Genomic DNA, 11,337 nt, shown 5'->3' on the forward strand with positions numbered 1-11,337 from the left:
AAAGGTCTAGAATCACAACTAATAGAGATTAAAAGACAAATTAGTTTTTATCAATCTAAAATTAGGCAGTGTGAGTGGCAGTTATAACAGCTTCACAGAACTCTAGGATCAGAATTAGAAGGCCAAATCTCATTCATCTTAAAAAATGAAGCATGGCCAGTCCATCACGAATAAAATTAAAGAAATAATGAAAAGTTATGAGGACAAAATACGATCTCTTAGCAAAGAAGAAGACACTTAAACGTCTCAAGTCAAAAGTAGCATGTCAGGAAGATATACCGCTAAAGACTATGAAGATGCACAGGAACAGGAGGTTCAAAGTGCTCTCAGAGACATTGATGAGACAAAGGTTTTGTCAGACATAACTGAAGATATCCAGAATGCTCGGGATGAATTGGATAAGCTTCTTCATCGTGAAAAATGGACAGAGAATGAAGTCTCAGAGATTTAGAAGAGAATCAATAAAAGGCTAAATGAGGTAGAAAACCTCAAGGCTAAGAAATCGGCCAATGTCGAAAAAATTCTTGCAAGAACCAGTAAAGGTTCAGTAAGAGGTGGAACTGCAGGAGCAGGATCATCAAGTTTTAGGGAAACAGTACCAGTAAGTTTTCCAGAAGTTTGCCCCTAAGAATGGAACCACACCCGTGAGAGCGAAAGAAGTTATCTTTCAAGGAAATGCTCCAAACCACGGCAAAATAGCAGGAGTTTGTTTTAAATTATCCAGGAAGAATTCAGGAGGAATTTAGACCAAGGAAGAGTGTTCCAAAGGGAGTACCCCAGAACGGAACCATCCTTAGGCTTAATTGTGAGAAGGATCCCGTAGTTGCAATTGATGATTGGGTTATGGATATTAGATATAATATCCTTAGTAGAGGAATTGAATCTTGGTTGGTGGAGCAAGCATATAAATTTGCAGTAGCCACGCTAAGAGGAAATGCTGGAGATTTTTGGGAAATACTTCAAAGGAACTCAGACGTGAGTACCATCATTGTTAACACCATCAAAACTCCAGATGAAGTAATTGCTATCATAGCTGATTTCCTCAAACAGGAGTTTGTAGGATATTCGCTAGTTGATAGAGGGGACGAACTTGTTGAGAAGGCCAGGATGGCTCTCACAAAGATTCAGATCTGTGACATGTGTTACTTTGAAGAGTTTCTTTGCGAATACCAGTATTGGTATTACAAGGTCGGACCACAAGATCAAGCGTATGCAAAGGAAGTTTTTATCAACAAATTACCCGGTAGTTGGCCAGAAGTGGTAAAACAAGCTGTTAAGCAGAGACTAAAGAGAGATACAGAAGTATCAGATACTCTTGGAGTCAGAGCAGAAACAGTAAGGCAAATGATAAGACTTTATTGTATGTAGAGGCATATGTTTCAGGATGTAAGGAACATGCCTTATATGAATTCAGACTGTTGTCCCAAGATAAGTGAGGTAGCAGGAAGATATGGATATAACTAGAAACCAACTAAATACTAAGAATGAGTAAAAACTAGTTGTGTTGATGGAGTTTGCCATAAGAAAAAGATATCCAAAGTCAAAGGAAAGACTTGGAAGAAATATGGGAAGAGAAAGAGCTTTAAAAAAGGGCAGAAATACCCAGAAAAAAAGATATCTTAGATCCAGTAGGATAAGAGAAGATGTCAAGGAATCGTTAAAGAAGAAGTATGGACGATATCCTAAATGTCCATAAGGAAAATCCTTGGAAAATTGTGATTGCTGTTGGTTTTGTGGCAAGAAGGGCCATAAGGCTACTAATTGTCCAAAAGCAGAAAAAAGGAAGGGTAGCCTCAAAAGTATTTTGATGGAGAACACTTCAGAACTGCTTTATGAACCGATTTGGGGGGAGGAAATAGACTCAGATGATGAGAGTGTTTATTCTATTTTCTCAGAATACTCTAAATCAGGAGATGAAGAAGAAGAGGAAGGTTCAGAGGAAGAATCTCCTTATAATATCAAGCTAAGTCAGTTATTACTAGCCATGATAAGAGTAGCACCAGAACTAGTTTCTCTAGCAGGAGAAGAAGAAGATTTAGTGCAGAATGCAGAAATTGAAATTCCTTCAGAAAGTAGGGATTGTCAGGAATGGAGGATGCCTCGAGCTACAGACCAGGCTCTGATACCAATTTCTCGCGAATCCTTACTGGTCTAAAAAATTAAGATTAGAGTGACCAAGGGGGAAAGGAAAATTGATTAATAACAAATTTATTACCTCTTCCTGATTTCTTTCTACAACCCTGTTCGAAGCTGAAACAGTTAATCTTTCGTCTCCCACTAGTATGCTTGGGGTCTATATGGAACCTCTACGAGCTCTCCTTCTGACGAGCTTCCTTGGGCTTCCTTAGAACTTCAACTGTCACACTCTAGTGTTTGGAATAGAAACAAAGATTTGAAGAGAGAGATTTCTTGAATTGAATAAACTTGTCTTAATGCTTTCTAACTTTCCCTCTCCGAACATAAGGGTCATAGTTCCCTTAAATAGGCAAGCAATCGCTAATGGATAAGCACAAACTCGCTTTCTCAAAAGCAGACGCTTGACATAAAATTAAAGCAAAACCTACTTTGACATAAAGTAAAAGCAACTTTAATAAAAGAGGAGGACAACACATAGCTTGCTTACTCATCCTTTCAAAATAAAACAAAATACCGACACAACTTTAATAAAGCAAACAACTTTAATAAAGCTACTTTTGACTAAATACACAGGATATGACCCGTTGAATCGTCCTTTCGGCGAGGCCTGGGATATGACATGTTTCTGGATAGGTGTCGGATATGATCTTCTTGAGTAGCCTGCTCAGTCTGGCCTAAGATATGATGAGTGTCTGATCTATCATCTAATCTGTATACTTGGCAAAAATCTCGTCCTTCTTTAGAGATCTTTTAGGGTACTAATGATTTCTTCATCGTGCTCCTTTTTTGACAACTCCGCCAATACTATCTGAAGATCGCTCTTCATGGCTTGGGTTGAAAGAAGATGTTGCTCCCAATCTTTAATCTGATTAATTACATTTCTTGCATTAATCGCAAATTCTGCTAAACTAGCTTCCTCGAATTTCTACAGAAACTTTCCTTCAATGGAAATCAGAATTTCATGATCTGAGAAGAAAATGCAGTTTGATGTCATCCTAGCTTCTAACAAATAAATTCCCCACAGATTTTGGACCAAATCATAGAATTTTCTATGCTCCTAAAAATCCTCCCAATCTGGTTCCTCTTCATAAAAATCTGAAACGATTCCTTCTTTCCAATCCTCTGGAAAAAGATTCCAAAACAAGACTTTTCCTGTTTTCAACTCAACTGGTTCAATATAGCTAGTCCACCAAATCCGTCTTGGATGGGTAAAATTTAGCACATATTTTACCATTGCTGGTAGAAAGTGGAAAGCTTGCCCTGTTTTACTGAAACCAAAAAACTGGATTTCTCCCGTCCTCAAAGTCTTCTGTACTGCAATAAGAAGTTCTGGTTTAATGCTTCTGGGAATGTGTAGCTTCGGAATACACAATCTGCTCTTCATCCAAAACTGCTTTAATTCAGGATATTCTGAAATACCCATTATCGCTTTAGCAGTGAAATTGTATTTCTTAGGCCGAATGTCCATCTCCACCTTTAGCTTAATCTACTGGTGAATGAGTTCGGATGTACTTTCCCTGTTAATGACTATGAAATATTCTAAAATGATGGATTCAAATTCTTCCAAAATTTCTACTATTTCCCAAAGATAGACTGAAAAGGGTGTATTTGCTGGAATTGTTGGATTATTAATTATCCCTTTTAGCAAAAACCTTTTTCCTTTTGAAATTTCTGGAGTTCTTAACAGAAAATCTTCAAGAACCAAATCAATATTGACTGCTTCGACTTCAGCTGTTTCCTTATCCTTTCTGGTTTCTAGAAAACTTCTATTGATCGTGATCTCTTCATTTTTCTGTATTTTTTCTCCTCTCCCTTTCCTTGATCTAGGATTCTGGGTACACTGAGTGCTGTAGTGACCGAACTGGTTGCAAACAAAGCACTGAATGTGGCTTTTGTTACTGGGTCTCTCATCCCTCCTGGATGAACTCCCTCTCTTCATCTGTTCCTAAACTGGAACTGGTTGTCCTCTCTTATGAGAAACACCTTTTTCTTTTTCTTCTTCCTTTTTGGATTTGAAAGATGCTTGCCTTTGTTTGTCAACAAATCTGGCAACTGGGCAATCTGCCGCCTTATGCCTTTCTTAACAAATTGGGTGTCTGATATGACTGCTACTGCTGCTGCTACTGCTCACCATCTCTTCTGCAAGAATTTAAGTATTTGGTTAGAGTATCAGCAATAATATTATTTTTTCCCTTAATATGTTCTACATTAAAGGAATAGTATTGTAACTCATTCCTCCACCTAACCAATCTTGCTTGAGTGCATCGTTTTAACTTAATTCCCATGAAATACTTTACATAAGAACCATCTGTTCCAACAATAAATGATTTACCCAAGAAAAGTTCATTAGCCCTAATTCCTTTAAGGATTGCCAATAACTCTTTTTCATGAACTGGGTAATTGAGCTCTACTCCATTAAAACATCCACTCCAGTATTTGCTAAGATGTTCTGTTTTATCGATCTTCCTGATCTTTAAAACACACCCCCATGCTCTGTCTGAAGCATCGGTTTCCAGAATTATATAGAATTTTGTTCCGTCTAGATATTCTAATTTTGGCACATTTTTGGCTTCTTTCTTTAAGACTTTAACGACTTCAGTATCCTCCGAAATCCAATTCTAAGGATTCTTTACTGAAACCTTTTTCTAAATTGGTGCTGCGTTTTCTACCAAATCCTTTATGAATTTTCTAATGTAATTCAATACTCCTTGAAAGCATTGACATTGCCTTCTATCTTTGAATTCATCAGGAAATTCATGTAGCCTTTCTGCTATATGTGGTTGAAGCTCCTCTTCATTACCTCGAATTTTTAATCCTAAAAATTCTATCTGAGTTTGCATCAAAATGGTTTTTCTTTCTGAAAGAACCATTCCTTCTCTTTTGAACACTTGTGTCACCCGCCTCAAATGTTATAAATGATCCTTAGTATTTTTACTAAATACTAAAACATCATCGATGTATACTGCAACAAATCCAGTCATTCCTCCAAACACTTTGTCCATCCTTCTCTGGAAAATTCTTAGGGCATTCTTCAATCCAAATGGCATAACCAGCCATTCGAAAAGCCCAATGGGCATTGTGAAGGCTGTAAGAACTACTGCTTTTTCTTTGACCTTTATCTGCCAGTACCCTGATTTGAGATCGAATTTAGAATAAACTGAGGGCTTCTCCCTTCTTATTCTATTTCTAAGAGATTCTTGATTAGGTAAATTATACCCATCATCTCTTGTTTCTCTATTCAAATCTCTGTAATCAATAACCATTCTGGATTTTCCTCGTACTTGTTCAGCATGATTTGTTACCATGAATGCTGCACTTCTATGCTCACTCGTACTGTGCCTAATAAGCCCCAAATTTAACAATTCTGGAATTTGTTTCTCAAATTCCTTTATCATCTCATTTCGATAACTTATCCCTTTACTCCTGATAACTGTATCGGGATTTTTAAGCACAATATCTGTTTCTAGCATGGCTTTCTGTCATATCTCCGACCAATTTTCTGAAAGCATCTTCTTGATTTCTTCAAGAATGCTTTCTTCTTCTTCAGATGACTGATTTACCTTTAGAATACTTATTGATATCAATTCTTTCTAATTATCAAGTTTCTCTTGATAATTAGATTTCTTTCCCGATTTTCCTTCCTCCACTAACATGTAATTCTTTACAGTAGTACCTGAGGGCTTCGGAATGAAATGATTATCTAGGATAATTCCTTCTGAGAATATCGTAAACGGCTAATATTCTCTAAGGAATTTACTTCCCAAAAGGAAATCGTCTGGTAATTCTAGAATTAGGCCAAGAATTTGCTCCTCATATTCTTTGTCATTCATCCTGATTTTTACATTTCTAGCAACTTCTCCTATATGGAGAATAGCACTGTTACCAATTATAACTAAGATTTTCTGATTCCCAAGTCACTTCTGGAAATCTAATCCTAGTACAAGACCATGTACACCCAGTGTCAATGAGGGCTGTGCATTCTATCTTCTCGATAGAAATGTTAACTCGTATTGCCCATTCTTTAAATTTGGCGCTTAAAATGGATGCTCCCATATATGCTATATGAGACTGGTCTTCATCTTCATCTACATAAATAGGGATTCTTATGGTTCTCTGACCAACTACCCTTCTGCTGCTTAATGGTCTTAATTCAAATGGTCCAGATCCTTCTGACCTAATTTCTGAATTAATATCTTCCTCTCTAGATATACTTGCTCTACTAGGAGTATAATCACTTAGAGGTTCTGTGATGATTAATCTATTTGCCTCTTGTCTTACGGACTCTGGCAAAAGATTTTTTAATCTTTCTTCTGTTCTTGGGGTTACCCAAATCTGAGGCCAACTTAGTGCTCTTGGATTTACAACTTCAGGTTGTAATCCTCTGACTAATTCCTCTTGATTTGTCTCGAAGAGTTGAGTGAATCTACTAACTCCCCTTCTGAGGGCTGGTTTCCCCGTATTATAGAACTTTAAATACAATCTAGCAATAATTCTTATGCACCTCCTGTCTGGGCTACATTTTAACATATTCTACCAGTCACGCATATTACCTCTAATTTATAGAGTTTTCTCCACACTATTGTCTTGGAGGTCAACATGTAAATCTGGTATAACTTTTATCCAGGTTGCTCCTGAATGCAAGTTAGCTCTTGCTCCTCCTATCAAGGATCTACCAAAATTTCCAATACTTCCATCCATAACTGCAATGAGAATAGGAAGATCTTGTCCTTTTCTTACTAAGGGATCAATTCCAACTTGGATGATTCCATAGTGGACATATCTTGCCTTCTTATCCATTGCTTTCTGGACTTCTTGTGTGGTTAACAATGGAACTATAAATGTCCCGGCATCCGTACTGGATACTTTTGCTGTTACCTCTTTTTCTATTACCTTTACTGTCTCTTTGTAAGGTATCCAAGAGGTCTGGTATGCTTCGGCCCAACTAGCTCGAGGAATCCTCCATTCCCGACAATCCCTACTTTTTGAAGGAATTTAAGTTTCTGCATTTTGCATCAGATCTTCTTCTTCTCTTACTAGAGAAACTAGTTCTGGTGTTGCTCTTATCATGGCTAGTCTTAACTAGCTTGATATTATAAGGAGATTCTTCCTCTGAACCTTCCTCTTCTTCTTCATCTCCTGATTCGGAGTATTATGAGAAAATAGAATAAACACTCTCATCATCTGAGTCTATTTCCTCCCCCCAAATCGGTACATAAAGTAATTCTGAAGTGTTCTCCATCAAAATACTTTTGAGGCTACCCTTCCTTTTTTCTGCTTCTAGACAATTATTAGCCTTATGGCCCTTCTTGCCACAAAACCAACAACAATCACAATTTTCCAAGGATTTTCCTTGTGGACATTTAGGATATCATCCATACTTCTTCTTGAACGATTCCTTAACATCTTCTCTTACCCTATTGGGTCTTAGATATCTTTTTTCTGGGTATTTCTGCCCTTTTTTAGAGCTCTTTCTCTTCCCATATTTCTTCCAAGTCTTTCCTTTGACTTTGGATATCTTTTTCTTATGGAAAACTCCATCAACACAACTAGTTTTTACTCGTTCTGAGTATTTAGTTGGTTTCTAGTTACATCCATATCTTCCTGCTACCCCACTTATCTTGGGACAACAGTCTGAATTCATATAAGGCATGTTCTTTACATCCTGAAACACATGCCTTTGCATACAATAAAATCTTATCATTTGCCTTACTGTTTCTGCTCTAACTCCAAGAGTATCTGATACTTCTGTATCTCTCTCTAGTCTCTGCTTAACAGCTTGTTTTACCACTTCTGGCCAACTACCAGGTAATTTGTTGATAAAAACTTCCTTTGCATACACTTGATCTTGTGGTCCGAGCTTGTAATACCAATACTGGTATTCACAAAGAAACTCTTCAAAGTAACACGTCACAGATCTGAATCTTTGTGAGAGCCATCCTAGCCTTCTCAACAAGTTTGTCCCCTCTATCAACTAGGGAATATCCTACAAACTCCTGTTTGAGGAAATCAGCTATGATAGCAATTACTTCATCTGGAGTTTTGATGGTGTTAATAATGATGGTACTCACGTCTGAGTTCCTTTGAAGTATTTCCCAAAAATTTCTAGCATTTCCTCTTAGTGTGGCTACTGCAAATTTATATGCTTGCTCCACCGACCAAGATTCAATTCCTCTGCTAAGGATATGATATCTAATATCCATAGCCCAATCTTCAATTGCAACTGCGGGATCCTTCTCGCAATTAAGCCTAAGGATGGTTTCGTTCTGGGGTACTCCCTCTGGAACACTCTTCCTTGGTTTGAATTCCTCCTGAATTCCTCTTGAATTCTTCCTAGATAATTTAAAACAAACTCCTGCTATTTTGTCGTGGTTTGGAGCATTTCCTTAAAAGATAACTTCTTTCGCTCCCACGGGTGTGGTTCCATTCTTAGGGGCAAACTTCTGGAAAACTTACTGGTACTGTTTCCCTAAAACTTGATGATCTTGCTCCTGCAGTTCCACCTCTTACTGAACCCTTACTGGTTCTTGCAAGAATTTTTTCGGCATTGGCCGATTTCTTTGCTTTGAGGTTTTCGACCTCATTTAGCCTTTTATTGATTCTCTTTTGAATCTCTGAGACTTCATTCTCTGTCCATTTTTCACGATGAAGAAGCTTATCCAACTCGTCTTGAGCATTCTGGATATCTTCAGTTATGTCTGACAAAACCTTTGTCTCATCAATGTCTCTGAGAGCACTCTGAACCTCCTATTCCTATGCATCTTCATAGTCTTTAGCAGTATATCTTCCTGACATGCTACTTTTGACTTGAGACGTTTGAGTGTCTTCTTCTCTGCTGAGAGATCGTATTTTGTCCTCATAACTAAATCAATTCAAGTACATTAAAATTATGTATAGCTATAGGAAACATTTTTTTGGTTTTTTTAGTTTTTTGTTGTAACGACCCAGCCCTTTACACGAACTCAGGTGTCACTCACGTACATCAAATACCTATACCTGTTCAAGATATGGAAACAACCGGCCCTAAACAGGGACATATGAGTATAAATCATACATAATCATGATGTAAATGTCGCAGAAAAACATAAACATCCATTGGAATTACTACTAGCCTTATACCAGAGTTCACTAATACATCCATAATTTACATACATTCGGACTTAGAGTAATCATCATATTACAACCCTCCAAAAAGGACTTTCATCAAGTTTAGTACAAAATTTAGATGCTTACGTAAACTAACCAAAATAACCTCCCCAGTCCCTTTATCTACTAGGACCGACGCACGGACAGACCTGAAAACAAAGGGTGTAAGATAGGGTGAGACACCTTTCAGTAAGGAAGAAGGAGTTACAATAGTGTGTGATTGCATACATGCATATTTTCATTCAACATCTAGAATATAAATCAAATATTTTCAATACAGTAATGCATCAGGTATATCATCATTCATATTACAAAATTCCCACATCTGTCTTTCGACCATTTAATGATTTATCAGATGACCAACAGCAAAATATCCCTATAACCAGTTTTACCCCGTGGCTCAGGTTGTGCACTGGTACTCATCCAATGCCCTGTTCGTGCAGACACTGCTGAGTACCTACATACAATCCGACTGCCTCCATTGGCCCAATATCAGCCAATGGTTTCACCCTGCTAGCCGACCATCTTGGTACCCACATCGTTTAGTACGTGTGGTTGCACGTGTACATCTAGCTACGATATCGTGTCATATCATATAACAGTGGTGTCATTTCACCTTGCAAAGAAAGTATTTTTCAATCCTCCCAGGACTCTCAAGCTGTGGTTCCGTATATCATAAATTCAATTTATACAAATATGATAACCTGCGCATTTCCAGTATTTTTCACAAATTCACATAATTGCATTGGGTTCAAATCGGTGTCTTTCCACTCAGTTACCCTTCTTTGTTTACTGATGCAGCTCGGTGTATTACCAGCCTCTGTTTATTCACATTATCAATATAACAAATTTGGAACTTCGTTCCCATATTCTATATCAATAGTATAGCAAATCCATTCATTCCCATATCAACATATATCACACAAGTTTAATACAAAAACCCGCTAAAGGATATAAATTCAATATACATAGTTTAAATGAATAAATAAAGGATTCGAGCCTCTCCTACTATAGTATAAACACAAATAAACAATATTTGTAAAATTTGGAGATCACACGTCGAAATCCTCGTTTTTACCAAAAATCGTAAAATCGTCAAACCGGCATTTCTACTCGATAGAATTTCACAAATAAGCATTTAAATCATACATAATAACATAAACTAGTTTTTTAGTGGTTTAATTTTCCAAAATAGCTTTTGTAATCAAGTTCCCCTTACCTTATATTCGAAATGAAATTTCGTACGAAAACGGTCTAAAACGACAACCCGAGATCCCGAAAACCTAAAACCACAGAACATAACCTTACTATGTTTTCTACTGCTATCCAAATATTCAATCAAAATTAGGATCAGATTCCTACCTCGATTCTTGGGAAAATCCGAAACTCTCCGAAACGACGATCTGATCCACTAAAAGTGTAGAGTTTCCTCTTCTGATCCACGCAGTACCCTCCGTTTTTGGAAACGGACGATGAACGGCGAAGGATCTTAGAGAGAGAGAGAGAGAGAGAGAGAGAGAATGAGAGAATGAGAGAGAATAAGAGAATTTATAGAACAAATCCTAACTTAACCCTTAAGTAATCTAAATAAATATCTACTCTAAGATATTTATATATAAATATCTCAAAATATCTCTTTTCAAAATATCTTCTCCAAAATATCTTTTTTTTTTTTTTTTTGGGGCCGGGTTACTACATTTGTAGTGTCATTTTTTGTTTTTTGCTACAATGCGAATAAACATATTATAAAAACATGTTTATTTATATTGTTAATTTTTTTGTTTCAATTGTCAATTTTCAATTGTTTGTCAAAAAATTGAAAACTAAAATTTATGGTTTTTAATTGTTTTGATAAATCGTGGCTAGAAATTTAAATATTTTGAAATATTTTTTAAAAATTTAATTATTCATTTTATACACTTCTAAATTAAAATTAAAATCAAATGATCATATGAATTTAAATATAATTAAAAGAAAAATATACATAAATGTTACAAAATAATAATAAAGTCAAATATAAAATACTTTTACTATTTTTCAATTGTTATGTTCAATAAA

The 11,337-nt window shown here is 36.5% G+C and overlaps 1 protein-coding gene and 1 long non-coding RNA gene across 2 annotated transcripts; both read right to left on the reverse strand.

Moving 5' to 3' along the window:
• Positions 1 to 3,193: 3,193 nt before the first annotated feature.
• Positions 3,194 to 5,606, reverse strand: LOC131145783 (uncharacterized). The gene is made up of 3 exons (XM_058094969.1): positions 5,100 to 5,606; positions 3,649 to 3,997; positions 3,194 to 3,546 (listed from the first exon to the last, which is right to left on the reverse strand). Exons 1-3 carry the CDS (start codon positions 5,604 to 5,606, stop codon positions 3,194 to 3,196), a joined length of 1,209 nt encoding a protein of 402 aa, XP_057950952.1.
• A 3,597-nt stretch (positions 5,607 to 9,203) lies between these two features.
• On the reverse strand, positions 9,204 to 10,809 carry LOC131146153 (uncharacterized). The gene is made up of 3 exons (XR_009134247.1): positions 10,642 to 10,809; positions 10,499 to 10,562; positions 9,204 to 9,428 (listed from the first exon to the last, which is right to left on the reverse strand). It is a non-coding gene; the product is annotated as an uncharacterized LOC131146153 (long non-coding RNA).
• Between the last annotated feature and the right edge of the window lie 528 nt (positions 10,810 to 11,337).

Source organism: Malania oleifera, chromosome 13 (genome assembly GCF_029873635.1).
Source record: "Malania oleifera isolate guangnan ecotype guangnan chromosome 13, ASM2987363v1, whole genome shotgun sequence".
Lineage (NCBI taxonomy): Eukaryota > Viridiplantae > Streptophyta > Magnoliopsida > Santalales > Ximeniaceae > Malania > Malania oleifera.

Excerpts from the sequence above, each read along its gene's own strand:
- LOC131145783 (XM_058094969.1), bottom strand. The coding sequence starts at position 5,606 with ATGCTAGAAACAGATATTGTGCTTAAAAATCCCGATACAGTTATCAGG. Across the intron at positions 3,998-5,099 it reads GAATGACTGGATTTGTTGCA|TTCGGTCACTACAGCACTCA; the intron begins GTATACATCGAT and ends GTTTGCAACCAG. Across the intron at positions 3,547-3,648 it reads CATAGTCATTAACAGGGAAA|AATATCCTGAATTAAAGCAG; the intron begins GTACATCCGAAC and ends TGGGTATTTCAG.